This window comes from Sapajus apella, unplaced genomic scaffold (assembly GCF_009761245.1).
Source record: "Sapajus apella isolate SASKATOON/1434 unplaced genomic scaffold, GSC_monkey_1.0 scaffold46, whole genome shotgun sequence".
NCBI lineage: Eukaryota > Metazoa > Chordata > Mammalia > Primates > Cebidae > Sapajus > Sapajus apella.
In genome coordinates, this window is record NW_022436986.1 from 1,460,417 (window position 1) to 1,486,731 (window position 26,315).

At 38.9% G+C, this 26,315-nt stretch overlaps 1 protein-coding gene and 1 long non-coding RNA gene across 5 annotated transcripts in view; one reads left to right on the plus strand and one right to left on the minus strand.

Annotated features, from left to right (window-relative positions):
* LOC116524685 lies at positions 1 to 25,868 on the minus strand. The gene is made up of 2 exons (XR_004257440.1): positions 25,802 to 25,868; positions 1 to 2,915 (listed from the first exon to the last, which is right to left on the minus strand). It is a non-coding gene; the product is annotated as an uncharacterized LOC116524685 (long non-coding RNA).
* The window catches only part of RECK (reversion inducing cysteine rich protein with kazal motifs), an 88,748-nt gene that overhangs the window by 49,474 nt on the left and 12,959 nt on the right, over positions 1 to 26,315 (plus strand). For all 4 annotated transcript variants that reach the window (XM_032240049.1, XM_032240050.1, XM_032240048.1 and 1 more), the window contains 7 exons: positions 1,221 to 1,488; positions 4,652 to 4,831; positions 15,183 to 15,395; positions 17,735 to 17,871; positions 20,938 to 21,078; positions 23,428 to 23,616; positions 25,687 to 25,809. In XM_032240049.1, the coding sequence (XP_032095940.1) occupies positions 1,221 to 1,488; positions 4,652 to 4,831; positions 15,183 to 15,395; positions 17,735 to 17,871; positions 20,938 to 21,078; positions 23,428 to 23,616; positions 25,687 to 25,809 (1,251 nt within the window). The remainder of the gene's footprint in view (positions 1 to 1,220; positions 1,489 to 4,651; positions 4,832 to 15,182; positions 15,396 to 17,734; positions 17,872 to 20,937; positions 21,079 to 23,427; positions 23,617 to 25,686; positions 25,810 to 26,315) is intronic.

Below are 26,315 nucleotides of genomic sequence, written 5' to 3' on the forward strand. Positions count from 1 at the left end.
GAAAGAGGTTTTAAGGGTAGAACAACCATCTCTGTCTTTGCCAATATAGAGGAATCTGGAAAAGAAGGCTCCAAATAGATATGCATAAATAGATTTCTTCCAAAGCAAAGAAAACTACTTCAAAGAAGCCCTTCTGAGTTCTATAGTATGTTGAAAGGGTTTTTTTATTTCTGATTCTCGCAAAAAATTAAAGACAGAACCAAATTGATATCTGTCAAAGTTTGCTACTGTATTATTTACGTTACAACTTAGATTAATTAGCTTAAGATACCTAAAAGCTTTATGTGGTCTTAGAATGTGATGAAATACGGTATTTGTGTTTGTTGCTATAAAAATTAGCCATCTCTTTCACGTCAAGAACATAATCCCTTTTAGGTGATTGTTTCTAGCAGGAAATAATTCCAGCTCAATCTACAATACCTTTTCTAGGAATGTAAAATGCCTCTCCTGTGAGGAATTCTTAGGTGTAGGATGACCTTTCATTTTTGTAAGTATGGTGCTAAAGATCCCATGATTGGGGACAGTGGTGAATTCTGGTAATAGATACCTTGTCTACCTTTAGCTCCTCACCTTTTTGCTACACTGCAAAGTCATAGGGAGTGAGTTCAGTAGGGCTTGTATTCTGCAAATACTGACATATAACTAAGAGTAGTAATGGTTTCCACTACACTGCCATGTTCTGTGCTAAGCAGAGTATGACAAAAAAAAAAAAAAGAAAGAAAGAAAACATGCACACGTATGTTTATTGCAGCACTATTCACAATAGCAAAGACTTGGAACCAACCCAAATGCCCATCAATGACAGACTGGATAAAGAAAATGTGGCACATGTACACCATGGAATACTATGCAGCCATAAAAAAGGATAAGTTCATGTCCTTTGCAGGGACATGGATGAAGCTGGAAGCCATCATTCTCAGCAAACACAGGAACAGAAACCAAACACTGCATGTTCTCACTCATAAGTGGGAGTTGAACAATGAGAACACAGGGAGGAGAATATCACACAGTCAGGCCTGTTGAGGGTGGGGAGCTAGGGGAGAGATAGCATTAGGAGAAATACCTCATGTAGATGATGGGTTGATGGGTGCAGCAGACCACCATGGCACTTGTATACCTATGTAACAAACCTGCACGTCCTACACAAGTATCCCAGAACTTAAAGTAGGATAAAAAAAAAAAAAACAGCTAATTAAGCCACTTACATTCTGAAAATGTAGGTTTATATTGCTGTGACAGAGCCGAAGACCATGCTTGCCAAAATGCCTGCAAGAGAATTCTGATGTCCAAGAAAACGGAAATGGAGATTGTTGATGGTCTCATCGAGGGTTGTAAGACCCAGCCCTTGCCTCAAGATCCTCTTTGGCAGTGTTTTCTTGAAAGCTCACAATCTGTTCACCCTGGAGTCACTGTACACCCTCCTCCCTCTACTGGCCTTGATGGGGCTAAACTGCATTGTTGTTCTAAAGCAAATACTTCAACATGTAGGTTAGTATTTCATTTTCCTTTACTAAAATCAGTTGAAAATGGCATTTTAATTAATGATTTTAAGCCTAGCAAATGTGTGTTATATTCTTACATGGTATATAGGCTTAGCATTTAGAAAATATAAAATATTCTTTCATCCAGAAAATGTGTATTGAGCATTGTGTAGCATATACAAAACATTGTGCTAAAAGCACTGTTTTGGGGTGTGGAGGATTAGCATTAGCAAGGTAATAAATATTTAAGATGATGAAATATGAATTCTATCCTTATAGAGATCATGAAGTAAGCTTACAGTTTAGAAAATGTTTTGATCTGACATCTAAGGGACATTTTATTAAATTATGAAACTTTGAACTTTTTGTTATGTTGGTGGATAACCTGAGTTAGCACTTATAACCAGAGCTAGGTGGTAGCATATTGGCATTCATTTGGGTGATACACTTAGGGATGAAAAATTTACAATACAAATATAGGATGTAGGAATTCTAATCTAGAGACAAAAACTAATGGAGATAACTAAGACCATGGTAGAACACGGGTAAAATAGAAATTTGCTTTATTAGAGTTATTTGGGGTGAAAAGGGACCCCATGTTGCTAGGATATCCTGAAATGAATATAAGATACCAGGATTAAAACTATCTTTCCTGTGGTTTCTAAATTGGATGATCCTTTTGCAAAAAATCGTGCCTAGAATAGCTTATCAAACTTTGGTAACTGTCAATCAATCTTTGGCAAATTTTTTAAAAGACTTGAAGACTAGGCTTGTTGGCTCAAGCCTATAATCCCAGCACTTCAGGAGGCTGAGGCGGGCAGATCACCTGAGGTCAGGAGTTTGAGACCAGCCTGGCCAATATGGTGAAATCCTGTCTCTACTAAAAAAAAATACAAAAATTAGCAGGGCGTTGTGGCATGTGCCTATAATTCCAGCTACTCGGGAGGCTAACGCAGGTGAATCACTTGAACCTGGGAGGCAGACATTGTAGTGACCTGAGATAGCACTACTGTTCTCTAGCCTGGGGGAAGCAGTGAGATTCCATCTCAAAATAAATACATAAATAAATGAAAGAAAGAAAGACATGAAAAAGAGTGAGACTCAGTCTCCAAATAAATAAAAGACATTAAAAACCTGAAAAATATCCAAAGAAAATTAACAAAAAGACTTAAAGGGAAATTAAATTAGGCTTGCAATTAAGGAAATTGAGTGCTTTATAGAAGTTAATAAATATATTTATGGGTAGGATGCTGAGTGTTTCTTTGAATGCCCACAGAAGTGTTTATACCTATATAGAGTCACTAGAGATTGAAATGGCTGTGCAGTCCCAGAAGAGCTGCAGTAAGGAATGCTCTTCCCTCTCTCTAACCTTAATACTGGGTTTCATGGTTTGCTGAAGGCTTTCATTCTCATCAGATTTCATCTTCATAAAACCTTATGAGATAATTGGAGAAATTATGTAATTTTTCTTTTACACTTAAGAAACTAGGAGATGTTAACCAACGCAAAGACAGATTGACCACCCTTAATCCAAAAATCCGAAATCCAAATGCTCCAAAATCAGAAACTTTTTGAGTGCTGCCATAACACCGCAAGTGGAAAATTCCACACCTGACCTCATGTGGTGGGTCACAGTCAAAACACAGTCAAAACTTTGTATCATGTACAAAATTATTTAAAATATTGTATAAAATTTACCTTCAGGCTATGTGTATAAGGTATATATGAACATAAATGAATGTCATGTTTAGACTTGGGTTCTAGCCCCAGAATATCTCATTAGGTTTATACAAGTATTCTAAAATCCAAAAAACTCAAAAATTTGGGTCCCATGCATTTCAGATGAGGGATACCCAAACTATAGAAAGTTAAGGACTAGCCAGGCGCAGTGACTCATGCCTGCAATTCCAGCACTTTGGGAGGCTGAGGCAGGGGGATCATCTGAGGTCAAGAGTTCCAGACCAGCCTGGTCAACATGGCAAAACTCCATCTCTACTAAAAATACAAAAAAAAAAAAAAAATAGCCAGGTGTGGTGACACACACCTATAATCCCAGCTACTTGGGAGGCTGAAGCACAAGAATCACTTACCCATGAGGCAGAGGCTGTAGTAAGCTGAGATTATACCACTGCACTCCAGACTGGGTGACAGAGTGAGACTCTGTCTCCAGAAAAAAAAGAAAAAGAAAGTTAAGGACTAGAAAAAGGAAAGTTTCCAGATTGAGGTACCTGATATAACTTAATCTCAGCTTCCTTATTCCCATAATGTATAAGCTCCCCACCCCCCATAGCAAAGACCTTGTCTGTTTTATTCACCATTGTATATCCAGTGCTTTGAACAGGCCCTCACACAAAATAGACACTCAATAAACATTGGTGGAGTGAATGAACAAACATAAAAGTAAAGATACCTTCCTCATGGGGTAAATATGAAGCCAAATATAAGATGAATGAAATTTTTTACTTACAATTTGTATATTTCAATAATATGAAAATTTTATTGTATAGTAAAACATGTATTTTATAAATAAAATTAATGAATATCATGTGTAAGAGCACTTTAGAAAATGTACAAATGTTTTAGCTATATACACACACTTAAGTTGCTTTGTAAAAATAAGAATGTCATGTATTAATTACAATAGTATATAGAGACTTTGGAATATCTTAGGGAATATAAATGGCTTTAGTATAGTTTTTCAGGAAGAAACTAATATACCCTAAGTCTATCATGCTTTTTAAAAGAAACTAGAGGGCCATGTCCTGGTTTTACTTTCTGTGTCTGAACGTAAATATAAGGGAATATATCTTTGTGGAGGTAAAACCATTGCTTTAAGTAAAAGTAAAAAAGAAATCAGAAAGATAATAGGGGGAAATAATTGTGCCAGGAACTAAGGATGCACAAATAGAATTGAACATTAAATTTGGCACTGAAATTTCTAGCAACTTTGACAAAAAGAAAAAAGGTAGATGATAAAAGAAGTCTAATTGTTTTTCATGGAAAACAATCACTTTTTCTGGCTCTAGTTTCTAGGAAATAGTCTTTGGTTTTTATACTTTTTGTCTTACATATGTTCCAAAGTCTATAATTCATAGAGTTTTAGTTTTATGAAAATCAAATATTTACTTGGTTGGTTCATGTCTGCTTTTACAATTGTGCTCTTATTTCAGGGAACTCTGCACTAAACTTTACAGCATGAGCTGGGGCAATACACAGAGTTGGCAAGAGTTTGATCGCTTTTGTGAATATAATCCAGTGGAAGTGTCTATGTTGACCTGCTTAGCGGATGTCCGGGAACCTTGCCAGTTGGGCTGTAGAAACCTTACTTACTGTACTAATTTTAACAACAGGTAGGAACAAATTTTTTTTTTTTTTTACTCCAGAACAAATTATTATACATGGAATAGAAATATTTTATCATTAATTTTTAATAAGTAAAAATACCACTTTACCCTGATTTTGTTCCTATTGGGTTAAAAGGAAGTCATATTTCTTTATGATTTCATTTTTAAATGAATATTTCATCTGGTAAGTCACCTCTTGGAAAGGAAGTACTATTACAAAGTCCCTTCCAATCTAGAGACACCTCAAGCTTCTGGAATTCAAAGAATCTTTTCTGCCGTCAGTCCTCTCTTCTTTGTACTGTACCACCAGTGGAAATAATTCATTGTAGAATAAATTATTGTGAACTATTTGATCATCCAAATGTCCACTTTTAAACAGTTTACTTTAAAGGACCTTCAGACTGGCTGAGGTTCCTTCTCAGTGAGTCTCCTGTTTCATATAAAAATATTTCTTTGCAAAAGCAATTCAAATAGATGTTTTCCTAGGATATCAAGTGTCATTAGAAAAATTAGGGGTCAAGAACTGAGCCTTGGAGCATATCAACAGTTAATGGTTGAAGAAACTGAAGAAAACAGAAAAGGGCACCAGAAGCACAAAATGAGAGAACTCCATACAGAAGCCAGAGAGGGAGAGTTGCTAAAGAAGTAGTGGCTGGTTTTATAAGCTATAACCCAGAAATAAAGAGGGCAAAAGGGAAAAGAATCATTCAGCTGGGCCAGAAGGAATTTCTAGATGTTTTTGTCAGATGGTGTTTACTTCAAGCTACACACATCTTGTCTTTTTTAAAGTACTCAGATTATTACTTAGAGTGAGACAATTAAGATATCTTTACAACTGGTGATTGATTATTAGCCAGTAAAAACCTGACTTAGAGATTGAGTGCATTTGAAATGTTTGAAGTTAAACTGAGCACCTAGTTCTGGTCTGGCTTCTGGTAATGGTAGAGTAGCTTGTATGAGCATAACAGCCCTGCCAATACCAGATATGAACTCTGCACAAAATATAAAATAACAGTTGTTTTGAAGGTATTGGAGACTGATCAAAAGTAGGAGGGTCTACATTTTGTTTGTTTGTTTTGTTTTTTGAGACAGAGTCTTGCTCTGTCACCCAGACTGGAGTGCAGTGGTACAGTCTCAGCTCACTGCACACTCTGCCTCCCAGGTTCATGCAATTCTCCTGCCTCAGCCTCCCAAGTAGCTTGGATTACAGGCACCCACCACCACACCTGGCTTTTTTTTTTTTTTTTTTTTGTATTTTTGGTAGAGATAGGGTTTCACCATGTTGGCCAGGCTGGTCTCAAACTCCTGACCTCAAGTGATCTGCCTGCCTCGGCCTCCAAAGTGTTAGGATTACAGGCGTGAGCCATCATGCCTGGCCAACATCTCTTGAAACATAGAAACCACACTGAGCGAAAGCCACATTTCTCCACTTCTTCCTCCTAGGCATTTTCAGTTTTCTTTCACAGGGAGTAGAGTTCAAGCAGAAAGCAGCAGTCTTGGCCTAAGGAGTAAGATATCAGCATTTGGTGCTGCCAGTGAGGCTAGATATTGAAGAAAAAAAAGTTCTGCCAGGTGCAGTGACACATGCCTGCAAGTCCCAGTTACTGGGGAGGCTGAGGTGGGAGGATCACTTGAGCCCAGGAGTTCTGAGTTGTAGTGCGCTATGCCAATCAGGTGTCCACACTAAGTTCGGCATCAATATGGTGACCTCCCAGGAGCAGCGGACCACCAGGTGGCCTAAGGAAGGGTGAATCGGCCCAGGTCAGAAACAGAGCAGGTCAAAACTCCTGTGCTGATCAGTTGTGGGATGGCGCCTGTGAATAGCCACTGTACTCCAGCCTGGGCAACATAGCAAGACCCTATCTCTTAAAAAAAAAAAAAAAAATCCCACAAGGGAGGGGACCACAAAAAGATACGTCCCAGAATCCATAAACAAACTCCCTTTAAGTCCTTGGCTGGCTGACTCCTAAATTGTACTTGTGCAGGATGAGACTACAAGGAACCCAGGGGAAGGTGAACATAGATTTTAGCAGCTAGCATTTGCTGGGCAGACAATTTAGAATTCAGATCATGCCAAGTTAGAAGGACCTAGTAAACCCCATAAGGGCCATGACATCCAAGAACTAAGGGTAAAGCTGAAAAACCTTAACAAAACCTGAAGCTGCCTCCAGAAGAATAAAGTATTTGTCAGTAATTTAACTGCCTTCTAGTATGAAAACAACATTCCTCCGAAGAAGATAACAAAATCCTAAATCTTACAAACTATCGTGTATAATGTCCATCATACAATCAAAAACTACTAGAAATGAGAAAAAATAGGAAATATGACCCATAGTTAAGAGAAAAACAGGCCAGGCATGGTGGCTCATGCCTGTAAACCCAGCACTTTGGGAGGCCAAGGTGGGAGGATCACCCGAAGTCAGGAGTTTGAGACCAGCCTGGCCAACATGGTGAAATCCTATCTCTACTAAAGATACAAAAAAAATTAGCCAGGCATGGTGGCGCATGCCTGTCATCCCAGCTACTCCAGAGGCTGAGGCAGAAAAATCACTTGAACCCAGGAGGCAGAGGTTGCAGTGAGCTGAGATAGCGCGGTTGTACTCCAGTCTGGGCAACAGAGCAAGACTCTGTCTCAAAAAAAAAAAAAAAAAAGGAGGAAAAAACAATCATAAACAATCATACCACTGGTGACCCAACTATTGGAATTAGCAGATAAAAAATTAATTATGATAAATATATTGAAAGATCTATCGATAAAGATAGATACAAGTGAGATGGGGAATGGAGGAGAGCTATGGACGCTCTAAAAAAATATCACATGGAAACTCTAAAACTGAAAAATGTAATATCTAAAATAAATTTATTGTAGGGAATGGGAAATAGACACAGCAGAAGAAAAGGGTCAGTGACCTGGGAGATTGCTCAATAGAAATTATCTAAACTGAAGCACAGAGAGAATAAGTGATATAACACCTGTAATAGTAACCCAGAAGAAAAGGAGAGAAAGGAGCAGAGAAATATTTGATTAAAGCTTGGCTGAAATTTTTCCAAATTTGATGGAATACATTAACCCACTTTTTAGGAAACCTTAGCAAACCCCAAGTCAGATAAATACAAAGAGAGACACACCTAGCATATCGTAGTCAAACTATTGAAAACCAGAGGCAAAGAGAAATAGTTAAAGCAGCCAAAGGGAGAAAAAAAGACAATTTATATATAATGAAATAACAATAAAAATGACAAGTGACTTCCTTTCAGAAACAATGGAGAACCAAAGACCATCAAGCAGTATCCCAAGTAGTATCCTTAAAGTACTCAGGAACAAAAAGAATCTTATATTCAGTGAAAATATTCTTCAAAAGTAAAGGTATTTCTAGATATTACTCAAACAAACAAACAAAAAACTCAGAATTTTCTGCTAGCAGTCTCTCACTATAAGAAATTCTCAGTCTAAAGGAAAATGCCACATGAAAACTCAGACCTACAGAGCACTGGAATTGGTAAATGTTGGTAAACATGAAAAAAAAATTTCCTTTTCTTTTTCTTTTATATTTTATTTTTCAAAAGCAATTGGTTAAAGCAAAAATAATAACAATGTATTGTGGAATTTATACATAGAAGTAAAATATATAATATATAACAGTAGCAAAAAGGATAGGACAGAGGTAAATTATTATACTGTTATAAGTTTCTTACATTATTTGTGACATTGTTTAGTATTAATTCAAGGAAAACTAAAATAATGGACATATGCCTACAGCAACCACTAATTTAAAACATAATACAAAGAGATATAGCTAAGAAGCTAATAGAAAATATGAAATGGAACACTAAAATAATACTTGGCCCATCCAAAAGAAGACAGAAAAAAAAGGAGACAAATTGAAAACCACAGCAAAATGATAGACTTAAGCCCAACTATATCAATAATTACATAAATGTAAATGAACTAAAAACATCAATTGAAAGGCAGAGATTGTTAGAAAGACAATTATTGGAGATAAAGAGTATCACCTTATAATGATAAAAGTTCAATTTATCATGAAGATACAATTAACCTAAATATATATGTGCCTAATGTCAGATAGGTGCATATACTCAAAATACTTAAAAACAGAAATAAACACTAAAGAGAGAGAAATAGTCAATCATATTCAGAGATGTTAACACCCCTCTCTCAGTAATAGAACAAATAGAAAAACAATCAGTGAGGATACAGAGGATTTGAACGACACATGCTGGGTCAAAAAACAAGTCTCAACCACTGTCAGAAGATGAAAATCATAAAAAAGTATATTTTCTGAACACAACAGAATCAAATTGGAAATCAATAAAAAACTATATTGAAATCTTCCCAAATACTTGGTAATTAAACAAATGCTTCTAAATAATCTATGAGACAAAGAAGAAATCACAAATGAAATTAGAGAAGACTTGCAACTGCATGGTAATGAAGACATAATACATCAAAAATTGTTGGTATGGCCAAGTGGTACTTAGAAAGAAATGTATAGCTTTAAATATGTATTTAGTAAAGAACAGCTTCATTTTTATTTTAGTATTATTATTATTATTATTAATATTGAGACAGCGTTTCGATCTTGTTGCCCAGGCTGGAGTGCAAGAACGAGATCCTCGGCTCACTGAAACCTCTGCCTCCTGAGTTCAACCAATTCTCCTGGCATAGTCTCCCAAGTAGCTGGGATTACAGGCATGCACCACCACACACGGCTAATTTTGTATTTTTAGTACAAATGGGGTTTCTCCATGTTAGTCAGGCTGGTCTCAAACTCCTGACTTCAAGTAATCTGCCCGCCTTGGCCTCCCAAAGAGCTGGGATTACAGGCGTGAGCCACCACGCCCAGCCAAGAAGAGTTTTAAACCAGTAATTTCAGTTTCTACTGTAAGAACTTAGAAAAAGAAGAGCAAATTAAACCTGAAGTAAGAAAAAATTAATAATAAGAGCATAAATCAATTAAATATGAGCCAGGGTATGGTGGCTCAGGCCTGTAATCTCAGCACTTTGAGAGGCTGAGGCAGGCAGATCACCTGAGGTCAGGAGTTCAATACCAGCCTGGCCAACATGTCAAAATCCCATGTCTCCTAAAAATACAAAAATTAGCCTGGTGTGGTGGTGGGCACCTGTAATCCCAGCTGCTCAGGCGACTGAGACAGGAGAATCACTTGAACCCAGGAGGCAGAGGTTGCAATGAGCACTGCATTTCATGCTGGGCGCTCCATCTCAAAAATAAAATAAAATAAAAATAAATAAATGAAGGAGAGAGCACTAGAGAGAATTCACAAGGGCAAAATTTAGTTATTCAAAAAGATTTTTTATATGATGCATTCTTTGTCAAGACTGTTTAAACAATAGATACATACATACATAAAAATTACCAATAATATCAGGATTAAGGATATCACTATAGATTTTGAGGACATTAAGAGGATAATAAGGAATACTGGCTGGGCATGGTGGCTTAAACCTATAATCCCAGCACTTTGGAAAGCCAAGGCAGGTAGATCACTGGAGGCCAGGAGTTCAAGACCAGCCTGGCCAACATGACGAAACCCTGTCTCTACTAAAAATGCAAAAATAGCCAGGCATGGTGGCACACACCTGTGATCCCAGCTGCTCAGGAGGCTGTGGCACAAGAATCGCTTGAACCCAGGAGGCGGAGGTTGCAGTAAGCCAAGATCGCAACCACCACACTCCAGCCTGGGCAACAGAGCAAGACTCTGTCTCAAAAAATAAAAGGAATACTATGAACAACTTTATGCCAGTAAATCCTCCAATTTAGATGAAATTGATGCATTCCTTAAAAAGGAAAACTAATGTAAGAAGAAATGAAAATTAGGATTATTCGTATAACTATTAGAGAAATTGAATTTGTAATTATAAAGGTTCACACACAGGAAACTTCTGGCTTTACCGGTAATGCTTGCCAAACACATTAAGGGAAAAATTATGCAAATATTACACAGAATTTTTCAGGAAACAGATAACATTCCAGTTCCTCTGATGAGGCCACCGTTACCTGATACAAAAACCAACATGGACATTAAAAACAAGATAACTAGGCCAGGCATGGTGGCTCACGCTTGTAATCCCAGCGCTTTGGGAGACCAAGGTGGGTGGATCACGAGGTCAGGAGATCAAGACCATCCTGGCCAACATGGTGAAACTCTCTCTCTGTAAAAAAAAAAACAACAAGATAACTATAGTCCTATGTCATTCAGAAATGCCAAAATCCTCAATAAAAGATTAGGAAATTCAATTCAAGTGTATTAAATTGATTTTCAACAAGAGCATCAAGGCAATTCAATGCAAAAACAAACATCTTTTCAGCCAGGCATGATGGTTCACACCTAATCCCAGCAGTTTGGGAGGCTGAGGCAGTTGGAATGCCTGAGCTCAGGAGTTCCAGACCAGCCTGGGCAACATGGCAGTACACCATCTCTATCAAAAATACAAAAAACTAGCTTGGCATGTTGGTGTGTGCCTGTAGTTCCAGCTGCTCAGGAGGCTGAGTGGGGAGGACAGCTTGAGCCTGGGAGGTGGAGTCTGCTGTGAGCCAAGATCATGCCACTGCACTCCAACCTGGGTGACAAGTGAGACCCTGTCTCAAAAAAAAAAAAAAAAAAGTCCAGCCATGGTGACTCATGCCTATAATCCTAGCATTTTGGGAGGCAGAGCTAGATGACCTGTGGTCAAGAGTTCAAGACCAGCCTGGCTAACATGCTGAAACCTCCTCTATACTAAAAATACAAACACTTGCCAGGCATGGTGGTGGGTGCCTGTAATCCCAGGTACTCGGGAGGCTGAGGCAGAAGAATTGCATGGACCCAGGAGGCAGAGGTTGCAGTGAGCCAAGATTGTGCCACCGCACTCCAGCCTGGGCAACAAAGCAAAAATGCCATCTCAAAAAACAAAAAAAAAGAGAAACATATTTTCAACAAATAATACTAGAATAATTGAATATCTTTATGAAGAGGGAAAAAAGAGAACCTCAACCTGTGTCTCACTCCATACACAAAAATTGCTTCAAGATGGATCATAGAAAAAGCCAACAAACAAACAAAAACAAGATGGATTATAGAACTAAACATACAAGCTAAATATATAAAGCTCATAGGAGAACATCTTCACAGACTCGGTATGGGCAGAGCTTTAGCAGACAGGACACAAAATATACAATTTTAAAGGAAAAAATTAATTAGACTTCAACAGTAAAAACCTGTGTTTTCCAAAAGATATCATTTAAAACTCGAAGGGGCAAGTCATAGACTGTGATGGAATATTCAACGTATTGTGCACAGGTGCGTGCATACACACACACACACACACACACACACACACACACACACACATTTGTCAAAGAAATTGTATCCAGAATATATAAACAACTCCTACAACCTCAGGATAAAAAGTACAACAACCTAATTTTTAAATTATGCAAAAAACTTTCAAAGACAAAGTAGTATATCAAAATGGCCATTTAATCAAATATGTGAAAACATGTTCTACATCACTAATTATCAGGGAAATACAAATTAAAACCACAATGAGCTATCCCTTCACATCTGTTAAAATGGCTATTATAAAAAAGATGGAAGATAACAATTGTTAGCAAGGATATGGAGAAAAGGGAAGTCTTGTTCACTGTTGATATTGAGTTAGTGCAGCCATTATGAGAAACAATATGGAGGGTCCTCAAAAAATTTAAGATAGAAGATACCATATGATCCAGCAATTCCGCTACTAGGTAATATATCTAAAGGAAAGGAAATCAGCATGTTGAAGAGATATTCACTTCCATGTTCACTGCAGCATTATTTACAATAGCCAAGATATGGAATCAACCTGTATCCATCAATGAATGATTGGATAAAGAACATGTGGTATATATACACTGTGGAATCCTATTCAGCCTTTATAAAGAAGGAAATGCTGTCTTTTACAACAACATGAATGAACCTGGAGGACACTAAGTAAAATAAGCCAGGCACAGAAAGACAAATACTGCATGATCTCACTTACATGTGAAATCTTAAAAAAAATCAAACTCATGGAAGCAGAGAATAGAATAGTGGTTACCAGAGAGTAGCTGGAGAGGGTGGTGCAGGAGGAGGAGAGGGAAGCAGGGGGAGAGGATTGGGAAAATGCTGGTCAAAGGACACAAAATTTTATTTAGACAAGAGGGATGAGTTAAAGAAATCTATTATACACAACGTGGTAACTATAGTTAACAGTGAATTGTATACTTGAAAGTTGCCGAAAGAGTAGCTGTTAAATGTTCTCCATACAAAAAAATGATAAGTATGTAAGGTAATGCATATTGTAATTAGCTTAACCATTCCACATGTATATATATTTAAACATACTATATGTTACACACAATAAATATATAATTTTTGTCTATTAAAAAAATTTTTTTAAAGAAATAGCCATCTAGTACATTAAAGGGTTCATTATTATTAGTCATGGCAAAATACAAATTAAAATAGCAATTCGATGCCTCCTCACCCTCACAAGAATGCCTGAAATTAAAAGACTGGCAAGCATATGAAGCAAGTGGAATTCTCATAGTATGTTACTACTGGGAGTAGAAGATAGTTGAAGGACTTTGGAGCTTTTTTTCAGTTTCTTCAAAAGTTAGATCTATGACCTAACAATTTTATCCTAAAGCATTTACTTAAGAGACATGAAAAAATATGTCCAAAGAAAGGCTTATCTAGTACCCTTATTCATAATAGCCCAAAAAATGGAAGAGAGGACCCAAAACATCTAACAGGAGAATGAAAGAATATATATAACATGTGGTGCTTCCAAACAATGGGATAGCAATGGATGACTCTTATATTGAGCAAAAAAAAACCCGACACAGAATACATTCTTGACGCATGAGATCCAAGAATAGGCAAATGTAATCTATGGTGATAAAGATCAGGATATCCTTTCCTCTGCTGGAAGCAAGGATTGACTAGAGTGGGGCACAATGGTACTTTATAGAGTGATGAAAATGTTCTAGGCCAGGCGCAATGGCTCACGTCCATAATCCCAGCACTTTGGGAGGCTCAGGTGAGCGGATCATTTGGGCCCAGGAGTTCGAGACCAGCCTGGGCAGCATGTCAAAACCTTGTCTTTACAGAAAATACAAAAATTAACCAGGTGTGGTGGTGGGTGCCGATAGTCCCAGCTACTCGGGAGGCTGAGGTGGGAAGATCACCTGAGCCCAGGAGGTGATGGCTGATCATGCCACTGCACTCCAACCTGGGTGACAGAGTAAGAACCTGTCTCAAAAACAACAACAAAACAGTGGAGGTTTCCAGTCACTGTAAAACGTGGTACAGCAACAGATTGAATTCAGAAGCAGATATGAAAATCTACCTGAGTATTTGCAAAACTGTAAAGTAGTCCTACTGTTCTCACTAATGTTTATTTTGGAAAATAGTTATTTTTCATAAGAGTAATATTTATATTAACATGTAATGGGTTTGTTATAATTTTAAATAACTTAATAATTACTTTAAAATCTGCTTAAATTTTTTTCAAGATAGGGTATTGCTATATTGCCCAGGCTGGCCTTGAGCTCCTGGGCTCAAGCAATCCTCCTGCCTCAGCCTCCTAAGCAGCTGGAATTAGAGGCATGCCACCACATCAGCTATTTTTTTTTTTTTTTTTTTTTAATGGAGACGAAATCTCTTTATGTTGCCCAGACTGGTCTCAAACTCCTGAGCTCAAGCTATCTTCCCAACTTGGCCTTCCAAAATGCTGGGATTGCAGGTGTGAGCCACTGTACCCAGCCTAGCGCAGGCAAAATTCATCTATGGTGATATAAGTATAAATAGTGATGGCCCCTGAGTTGCAGTCAGCAGAGAGGCATTAACTCAACAGGGATACAAGGGAACTGGCTGAAATGTTGGATGTGTTCCTTAACTGATTTAGATGTGCTTATGGATGTACACATTCGTCAAAGCACATCAAGCTGTACCCATAAAATCGGTGCATTTTGATTTGTAAATTACCTTGCCATTTTTAAAAGTTGGCCTCATAATATTTATTTATGAGATGAAATGGGACAGTCTGGGGATAATAGTCTTGTTTGGAGCATTGTGAAGTTTTAAACTGCCTCACAAGAATCTGTTAAAAAGAAAACATGCAATCAGAGTTGAATGCTGGTATCTACATTGAATCTTCATACAGTTGAAGCTGATATCCTTTCATGGGTTGTATGTGCTTTCTTCTTTAAGAAAACTAGACTTTTCTGATGCATTACTGTGTCAGGATTTTACTCATTGCTTCTCTCTAGAAAATAATTGCCTCTTGATTCTTTCTGGCCTTTTTTCTCTTTAGGCCAACAGAACTTTTCAGGAGTTGTAATGCACAGTCAGATCAAGGAGCCATGAATGACATGAAGTTGTGGGAGAAAGGAAGCATAAAGATGCCATTTATCAATATACCTGTTCTCGATATTAAAAAGTGCCAGCCAGAGATGTGGAAAGCAATAGCTTGTTCACTGCAGATTAAACCTTGTCATAGTAAATCCCGGGGAAGTATTATTTGCAAGTAAGTGTCTTTCATCCTAATGATTCTCCCATTCTGGTTCAGACCCTCCATAATCTCTAGCCAGAGCCTCTCCCACCACTTCCTTTGCCTGTCACCCCCATATGTCAAATGCTTTCCCACTTTTTCCTCCTCTAGTGGAAATACTGCTCCCCTCATCACCCACCCACTGCCTATGTCTCCTCTGAAATAGCAGACATTTCTGTACAGTCTTCCCAGATTTCTCCAGCTGAAAGTAATTTATCCTTACTGCAGATTCCTATAGACCTTTATTTGTACTTCTCTTATGGAACTTAGTACATGAAACATTTATTAAATACCTCTGATGCACAACTCTATTTTTATATTTTAATTTGTGTACTTGTCTTATATTCTGTTAGACTTTGCTCTTCTTAAGGAGCTTATCTGGCCAGTCATGGTGGCTCACACCTATAATCCCAGCACTTTGGGAGGCCAAGGCAGGTGGATCACTTGAGGTCAGGAGTTCGAGACTAGCCTGGCCAACATGGTGAAACCCCATCTCTACTAAAAATATAAATATTAGTTGGTGGACACCGGAAATTCCACTTACTAGGGAGGCTGAGGCAGGAGAATTGCTGGAGCCCAGGATCACGACACTGCACTCCAGCCTAGGTGACAAAGCAAGACTCCATCTCAAAAAAAAAAAAAAAAAAAAAAGAACTTCTTCCTTGAGCCATTTTTTGTGTATCCCCTTTCCTCTTTTTCTCCTCTTCAGGTATTAGCATAATCCTGACACACAGTAGGTATTCCCTAAATGCTTGCTGAGTAAACGAGTTAGTGAATGCAGTCATTAAGGCCTGTTTCTAGTAAGCTTTTTTTTTTTTTTTTGAAATGGAGTCTCGCTCTGTCACCCAGGCTGGAGAGAAGTGGCGGGATCTCGGCTCACTGCAACCTCCTCCTCCCAGCTCCAAGTGATTCTCCTGCCTCAGCCTCCCAAGTAGCTAGGACTACAGGCACGTGCCACCACGCCCAGCTAATTTTTTGTATTTTTAGTAGAGACGGGGTTTCACCGTGTTAGCCAGGATGATCTTATCTCCTGACCTTGTGATCCACCCACCTCAGCCTCCTAAAGTGCTGGCATTACAGGCATGAGCCACTGAGCCCGGCCTCTAGTAAACATTTTTGAATGGTTTGCTTAGGAAATCTAGGATCAAGTAAAGATAGGAGCTGCTATAGTGGGTGAAACCAAAAGCATTTAACACATAGTAATCTGCCCATTGTTCTTCACATATCTTTTTTTCCAAAAGTTTTCTAAAACCAAGTTAATATCTAGCCCCTGAGTGGCTCAGTGCTGCTCTGTACCTTATTAATTTCAATCTTAAACAGAGTCCAGTCTGACATGGCTTGGGGATAACCTGATAGGGGACATGGCTTGCGGATAACCTGATTATCTGACGTGGCTTGAGGATAACCTGATAGGGGAAATACTGAGGTATAACAATTAGGTGACAAGAATCAGGCAACAAGAGGGGAACATGTAGACTCTTAGCACAGAAAACTTGTAGGTGTCACATCCCTATTGAAGACTAAGAACATTTTAAAGTAGTGGACTTTCCAGTTGTTATAGGCCAGGCACTAATTTGATAACTAAAAAGAGACTTAAGACAAGGGGGCCGGGCGCGGTGGCTCACGCCTGTAATCCCAGCACTTTGGGAGGCTGAGGCGGGTGGATCACGAGGTCAAGAGATCGAGACCATCCTGGTCAACATGGTGAAACCCCGTCTCTACTAAAAATACAAAAAATCAGCTGGGCATGGTGGCGCATGCCTGTAATCCCAGCTACTCAGCAGGCTGAGGCAGGAGAATTGCCTGAACCCAGGAGGCGGAGGTTGCGGTGAGCCGAGATCGCGCCTTTGCACTCCAGCCTGGGCAACAAGAGCGAAACTCCGTCTCAAAAAAAAAAAAAAGAAAAGAAAAGACAAGGAAGGGAAGGAGAAAGGAGGCAAGCAAGCAAACAAGCAAGCATAAGGTCCTGGAAGTGAGGATATATGATTTTTGCAGAGAGTAAATCAGACTAGCTTCATTTAATTCCTTTCAAAGATACTGAAAAGCCACATTACTGGTAGTAACAGTACGAAGAAGTATACAATTTGAGTAAGGGCCTTGGTCTCAGACAAGAGAAAGTTTGGGATGCTTTGAATTTATTATTCAACCTGAGATCTACTGTGACTCCTGTTCTTTTTTTGCCATACTTAACCAATTATGAAACATGTTAAGTTATAAAAACTCACTTTCTGGAAAGCTTCAGAAACAAGTGATGCTGACTAGACAACATGAGGAGTTCCTCAAGCGCTAAATTTATGTGCATTTTTCTTTTCAAGATCAGATTGTGTGGAGATTCTTAAAAAATGTGGAGACCAGAACAAATTCCCTGAAGACCACACAGCTGAAAGTATTTGTGAGCTTCTGTCACCTACAGATGATCTGAAGAATTGTATACCTTTGGATACATATCTTAGTAAGTACTTTTTTGTATGTGTGATTTTAGATTTTAAATACTTCTCTCTTCCAACTATTTGTTTTGCTATTTGTTCTGGATGAGCATTTATCTGTTGAGAACATGGGGTTCAATGATACCATCTCAATCACAGACTCTTGTTTGCTTGGCCTTTTTGGCCCAGGAAATAATTGTTGTCTTAAAGTATGTAAGCAGAAGTGATTTTTCTATCGTCTGAGGAGATATGAACTGTTTGTTGTCAGTCAGGAATTCTAAGCAGTGACTCAGGAAGCCAGCATTCTCAGATAACAAGCTCCATATCATTGCTGTCTTCTTACCATATTAATGACTAGAAGGTGGAGTTTTCCCTCAGAGACTATCAGCTTTTTGTCATCAGCTATCAGTGGATGACAGCCAGACATTGGCTTGGACTTACCCAATAGGGTATAAAAAATGATAGTCTAGCTTAATATGTAAAAATGGAATTTATCTCACTGCTTCAGTTTCTCTCTGCCAAATACTCCTGCCAAGAGCTAGAAGAGCATGTTGGTATCTCATTGACGGATCCTGGAGCTGGAGCTCAGCTTCTTGGCAGTGAGACCAATACATGGTGGAAACCAGGAGATGACAAGTAGAACTCCTACACACTCAGTAGTTAAGCTAAGGGAAGTGTTCAGGCTGCCACCAGGGGGCGTCGGTGCCATGAGCTGGCTGCAAAGGCAGACAGTGAAATCAGCTCCGCTTTGTTTTCCTGTGTTAAATAAGATTAACAAAAAAACAGAACAGGGCCGGGCGAGGTGGCTCAAGCCTGTAATCCTAGCACTTTGGGAGGCCGAGGCGGGTGGATCACGAGGTCAAGAGATCGAGACCATCCTGGTCAACATGGTGAAACCCCGTCTCTACTAAAAATACAAAAAATTAGCTGGGCATGGTGGTGCGTGCCTGTAATCCCAGCTACTCAGGAGGCTGAGGCAGGAGAATTGCCTGAACCCAGGAGGCGGAGGTTGCGGTGAGCCGAGATCGCGCCATTGCACTCCAGCCTGGGTAACGTGAGTGAAACTCTGTCTCAAAAAAAAACAAAAAACAGAACAAATAGAAGTAAAAGAAAGCGCAAAAGAGGCCAGGCACGGTGGCTCACGCCTGTAATCCCGGCACTTTGGGAGGCCAAGGTGGGCGGATCACGAGGTCAAGAGATGGAGACCATCCTGGCCAACATGGTGAAATCCCGTCTCCACTAAAAATACAAAAATTACCTGCGTATGGTGGTACGTGCCCTTAACCCTAGCTACTCGGGAGGCTGAGGCAGGAGAATCCCTTGAACCAGGGAGTTGGAGGTTGCAGTGAGCTGAGATCGTGCCACTGCACTCCAGCCTGGCAACAGAGCAAGACTCCGTCTCAAAAAAAAAAAAAAAAAAAAAAATGAAAGCCCAGAAACAAATAGTCCAGGGCTTCATCATCAGGAATCCAGGCTCCTTTATCTTTCTCCACCATCCTTAGCATTTAGCTTCAGTTATCAAGATAACTTAATGTACTTTGTCATCACAACATGGCTCTCATAGTTCTAGCTACCATATTCTAATATTCTAGTTCCAGATGGTAAAAAGAAAGGGAGAGAGCAAACAACTTCTCCCTAATCACACTGTCCACCCCTAGTTGTAAGGAAAACTGAGAAAGGTTATTTTTTTAACTTGGGCCCATTGCCACCCTAAAATTGGAGATCTTTTAGTAACCAGGGAGAGAAAAGCATGTGCTAGATTTGTAGCTGGTAGTAAATGCCATATTTTCTCAAGACCAACAAACTGTGTCCCTTAACCTTTGTGACCAATATTGCAAAAAAGAGAGCATTAGACTGGAATTCAGACCTTCATGACTTTGAGCACAACACTTCTTTGAGCCTCAGCTTCCCTATTTATGAAATAATTAGGCAAGATAAGATGAACTCCAAGGGCCCTCTCTGTTAGTCTTAGAGTCTGAGTCTGGCCTAAAATCAAGTAAGCAACACTTAATGTATTTATAATTCTAGATTCTATTATAGCAGTCAAATATTTGTGTAGAAGGAAACTATATCAATGAGAGGAAAATTAAATATCTAAATAACACACATACTTTATATCAAGTGAGACTCTTCCTTGGCCATGATTTCAGAAGTTAAATATAATCATGGTTTGGAGTCCATACATATTACCATAATAAATTATCATTTATGGTAAAATATGCTAAATTATCCCTCTTAGACATAAGCACTTAGACATAAGCTCCTATCTAAAATATACCTGTCACCTCTATCCTCTGACACTATTACTTATAATTTTCTTATTTATTTCTATATACACATATACATACATAGCATTTTTTTTCTTTTTCTTTTTCTTTTTTTTTGAGACAGAGTCTCACTCTGTGACCCAGGCTAGAGTGCAATGGCACAATCTCGGCTCACTGCAGCCTCTGTTTCCCAGGTTCAAGCAATTCTCCTGCCTCAGTCTCCCTAGTAGCTGGCACACACCACCATTTCGATTTATTTTTTTTTTGGGTTTTGTTTTTTTGTTTTGGTTTTTGTTTTAAGACAGAGTCTCGCTCTGTCTCCCAAGCTGGAGTGCAGTGGTGTGATATCGGCTTACTGCAACCCCTGCCTATTTTAGTAGAGACGGGATTTCACCATGTTGGCCAGGCTGTTCTCAAACTGGCCTTAGGTGATTTGCCTGCCTCAGCCTCCCAAAGTGCTGGGATTACAAGCATGAGCCACACTGTGCCTGGCTCATACATAGTATATTTATTGTCTGTTTCTCTACTAGATGTAAACTCTATGTTAGAGACTTGTCTATTTTGTTCATCACCTTATCTCCAGCGCCTAGAACCTTGCCTGAAATATTGTAGATTCCAATAATTTAAAAAATGAATGAATGTATGTTTATGCTAAATTCATCATTTCACAAATGAAAGAATCTCGGTGTTTTAATAGCTTGGTAAAATCAGGCCTTCTTTTATGCTCATGAGCTCTTCATTTATTCCAGCCATAATTAATTCAGATAATTTACAGATCTCTTACTCTTTTAGGTTGGTTAAACTAATCTGTTTTGTTTTTTTCAGGACCAAGTACTTTAGGTAACATTGTAGAAGAAGTGACTCATCCCTGTAACCCAAATCCTTGCCCTGCCAATGAGCTCTGTGAAGTAAACCGAAAAGGATGTCTATCTGGAGATCCCTGTCTTCCATACTCTTGTGTTCAAGGTAAGAGGTCAGTGGGTGTAAGAAGAGGATGGAAAGGTGCTGCTAGTGTTTCTTTGTAGGAACTATCTTTTTTTTTTTTAATTCTGCTCCTTCTGTAATATAAGAGTTCTCTTTGGAGTGAGATTGCAAGGGACTTTATGTTCTATATTATATTTTTCTATAATGTTTGATATTTTCTCATTAAACATGTATTATTGATATAAGCAGAAAAAGACATGCTTGTAATTTTCAGTTGTTATTTAAATTGTAAACTAATAATAATCTAAAACTTGACTCCCATAATGAGTTATAGGGTTCTAGACTATGAAAGAAAAGAAGCTTGGACCAGCTTTTTGTACTTTCTCTTCTGTATTGTAATGTTTTAGAAAATATACATTACATTGTTCATGTTTTTTATTTTCTTTCCTTTAGTATATAGAAAAATAGCATATTCAATAGAATGTATAGCTATCTCCATAAAGATTAATGTTATGTTGAAATGTATATAACTTTAAGGCTGAAGGATTTTTATCCCATAGAATTTTGATAGTCTTTAGCTTTCTGTCAATCCCTTTAGGATATAGTTGTTGCAACATTTTGCTTCCTTTATCTATTTCCCAATTGAGAATGTTTATCATGTCAGAATCAAGATTTAAAAAAAAATTTTTTTTTTTTTTGAGACAGAGTTTCCCTCTTGTCAGCCAGGCTAGAGCGTAATGGCACTGTATCAGCTCACTACAACCTCCACCTCACAGTCTCAAGCGATTCTCCTGACTCAGACTCCTGAGTAGCTGGGATTACAGGTGCCTGCCACCATGCTAATTTTTGTATTTTTAGTAGAGACAAGGTTTTACCACATTGGCCAGGCTGGTCTCAAACTCCTGACCTTAGGTGATCCACCCACCTCAGCCTCCCAAAGTGCTGGGATTACAGGCATAAGCCATCATGCCCAGTCTTCAGATATTTTTAAAGTAAAATAAAGCAAAAGATGAAATAAGCATGATATCTCAAAGAATCATCTATAATATATGTGTAATACTATATATATCAGCTATAGAGTCATAATAAATCTTGTCAAAATTGGAAATGTTGGACTGTTTTAAATTTCAGGATAGTACTTTCTGTTCATTTACTGTTATATTATAATTTAGTCAGATATTTTCTTTGGCAAGAAAATAAAATATAATTATTTAAAATGGTGACATCTAGGCCGGGCACGGTGGCTCAAGCCTGTAATCCCAGCACTTTGGGAGGCCGAGGCGGGTGGATCACGAGGTCAAGAGATCGAGACCATCCTGGTCAACATGGTGAAACCCCGTCTCTACTAAAAATACAAAAAATTAGCTGGGCATGGTGGTGCGTGCCTGTAATCCCAGCTACTCAGGAGGCTGAGGCAGGAGAATTGCCTGAACCCAGGAGGCGGAGGTGGCGGTGAGCCGAGATCGTGCCATTGCACTCCAGCCTGGGTAACATGAGTGAAACTCCGTCTCAAAAAAATAAACAAATAAAATAAAATAAAATGGTGACATCTGTATTTCATGTTGTTTAAATATAGAATTCCATTCAGAATTCTCGTTTTTGTTAAACTCAGAAAGCCCATCATATAATAAGATAGAAAATGGATTTTCCCTAAGCCCACCCAAATATTCAGTTTTTCCTTGAATTTAAGGTATACTTGTTTACCATCACTAAAAGTTTTTCTGAACAATATTATTCTAAAAATACTGGCTGGGTGGGGTGGCTCATGCCTGTAATCCCAGCACTTTGGGAGGCTGAGGCAGGTGGGTCACGAGGTCAGGAGTTTGAGACCAACCTGGCCAATATGGTGAAACCCCATCTCTACTAAAAATACAAAAATTAGCCAGGCATGGTGTTGGGCATCTGTAGTCCCAGCTACAGGAGAGAGGCTGGGGCAGAAGAATCGCTTGACCTTGTTGCGGGGAGGTTGCAGTGAGCCAAGATCATGCCACTGCATTCCAGCATGGATGACAGAGTGAGACTGTCTCAAAAAAAAAAAAAAATACTGTCAGTTTCCCTATTCCATTTTTTAAAAATATCTGTGACTTTAAAATATTTTTGACTACCCCCAAAAATAAAAAGCTACATATCTTACAGCACTTTTGTACTGAATGATAGGTAACTTTGGGATATAGATCTTTAATCACCACCGTCCTCCAGAACATGGAATTTTCATTTGAGAGGGTTTTTGGCCAGTGAGCTAAACCAATTCCTTAATTTGGTGAAAGTTCTATTACATAACCTTTAATAGTGATTTAGTACCTATAAGACTTTTGTCAGGTATATATCTAATGTGTTAAAACAATGTCATCGAACAGTACCATTTCTCTCAGCTAATTTTTGTTTGTACAGGTTGCAAACTGGGAGAAGCTTCTGATTTCATTGTACGTCAAGGGACACTAATCCAGGTGCCATCATCTGCAGGGGAAGTTGGTTGTTACAAAATCTGTTCATGTGGACAAAGTGGACTCTTAGAAAACTGTATGGAAATGCACTGTATAGACCTCCAGAAGTCTTGTATTGTTGGAGGAAAAAGAAAAAGTGAGTCTTGACCTCTGTTTTTGCTTTTAATATGAGATTAGTTATTTTTACTTCATAGGAAGAATATTGGATAGATTCTCACCAAAGAGTAAGGTCTGTATATCAGATACTCCAGGGCAGTATTTTTCAAACTGTACAGAGCACTAGGACTTCTAAGGAACCCTTTTAGAAGTCCCCTCAAGAAGGGGCTAATGGCTAATAATATTTATTGAATTCTAATTATGAGCTGAACACAATGCTAAGTCTTGCCTTATATTATCTCATTAAAACCTCCAAGTTACTCTTTCATATAGGTAATAATAATACCTGTATTACCCTTACTGCATAGATGAGGAAGTTGATGCTTAAAGAGATCACCCAGCTGGCAAATGACCAAAGCTGGACTCTGCTCCAGGTCTAGTTGACTCCAAATCCCTTACCCTTCACAGGCAAAGACACAGGTAATCTTCCCCCAACCCTGTCCTCAGGCATACCCCACCCCATCCTCACTTCACCAGAAGTGAAACTCGAATTTTGACATCTTGGAGAGCAAATAGGTACTGTATAGGAATTACACTGTTAGGAGTTTGGGAAAAAGTACATTAAAAAGTGCCTCCCTTTGACCACCTTCCCTAAAAATCTTAGGCTCCACTCCTTCCTTAACTGTCTTTTGTTAATAGCCCGAACAATCGTTCATGTCAATATATGACTTCAGGGCCTGGCATGGTGGCTCATACCTCTAATCCCAGCACTTTGGGAGGCCAAGGCAGGTGGATCACGAGGTCAGGAGTTCGAGCCAGCGTGACAAACATGGTGAAACCCCATCTCTACTAAAAATACAACAATTAATTAAAGTATGGTGATGCGTGCCTGTAATCCCAGCTACTCAGGAGGCTGAGGTGGGAGAATCGCTTGAACCCGGGAGGCAGAGGTTGCAGTGAGCCGAGATTGCGCCACTGCACTCCAACCTGGGTGACAAAGTGAGACTACGTCTCAAATATGTATGTATATATAGATACACATATATATATATAACTTCAAACAGTTGTGAAAAAACACCACTTTTGCGGATCTGTTCCCTCCCTGCGTGCTCACTCTGCTACCCCATTTCTACTCCCATCCTCTACCCCTTCAGCCGTAGTAGTTCAGCTTTTATATTCTTTTTGGTTTAATCTTTTGTTGAAAAAGAAGAGTGCTCTTAGCTAAAATTCGCTCTCAAATTTCTGCCTTAGAGCAAGTCAGGTATTTATCTCTTAATCCATATTCCGCTTGACTAAACTATAAAGGTAGATACTTTGTATCACAGAAAATATCAGGACAGATTCATTCCTTCTGTAACATTTGACTGACTAAATGCCTATTCTGTACAAAAGAGCATACCAGTGCCTTATGGAACTGAATCTGGGATGGGGATGAGATCATGCTTTACGTGATAAGATGAGAGAATTTGAGCCAAAAAAAGTTGCAGACCAAGTGCTCTTCTGGGAGCTAGGCATTCCTGCCAGGGCATCAGAAGAGTCTTTGATCCAAAGATGGCATCAGATCTGCCCCTGAAGAGATTAGCATTCAAAGCAGAAGGGGCAGCTGGACACTTTCTTAGAGGATAGGGAACAGCCTGGTAAGTCCAGCACTTTAGGGCCTTGGAGGAATATGGTGGGAGGCAAATATGAAAATATAAATACCACAGAATTTACTCTAGTTGGTATATTCAGAAGTCATCTTTCGAGAATTTCTGGCTGGGCACAGTGGCTCATGCTTGTAATCCCAGCACTCCGGGAGGCCAAGGCAGACATATGGCATGAGCCTAGGTGTTCAAAACCATCCTGGGCAACATGGTGAAACCCCATCTCTACAAAAAATATCCAGATGTGGTGGTGTACACCTGTAGTCCCAGCTACTTGGGAAGCTGAGGTGGGAGGATCACCTGAGCCTGGGAAGTGGAGGTTGCCATAAGTCGGGATCATGCCAGTGCACTCCAGTCTGGGCAATAGAATGAGACCCTGTCTCAAAAAAAAAAAAAAAAAAATTGTAATATGTGCACTATTTCTCAACGTATGATATAGATCAACATTCTCTTTCTCTTTCTCTCAGGTCATGGAACATCCTTTAGTATTGACTGCAATGTCTGTTCTTGTTTTGCTGGCAATTTGGTGTGTTCTACCCGCCTTTGCCTCAGTGAGCACAGTTCAGAAGATGACCATCGTACCTTCACAGGTGACTGCGATCGCCCAGAGTCTGTCCTCAGGGGCCATCATTTCTTTGCACACATTTTTGTTTTCAAGGCAGCTTCTCCAGTCTTAACTGCAAATGTACACAATAAAATAAATAGAGAATCTAAGGGCAAGATGTTTTTCCTCTCTGGATCTCAGTTTCTTCCTCTATGAATTGAAGGTATTATACACTAAATGGTGTTTTAGGGCCCTTAGCAAATATTCCGTAATATTCTGGAAATTCATGAGTCAAAAAGAACAAGGCCAGTGATTGGAATGGGTTTAATTAAATTGAATGTTTCTACCTGGTAAAATGCCCCATTTACCCCTACTGGTATGATCTAAAATGTCCATGTATATTCTCAGTTTGTTTCTCAGCACCTTCTTCCTCAGCCTACCTTAGCTTACTTGTTCATCTAAACTCCCACAAACAATAATATCCCAGAATATTACTTTCTTGATTTTCCTATGCTTTGCTGCTCTTATTATTCTTACACCAACATAAGTAAG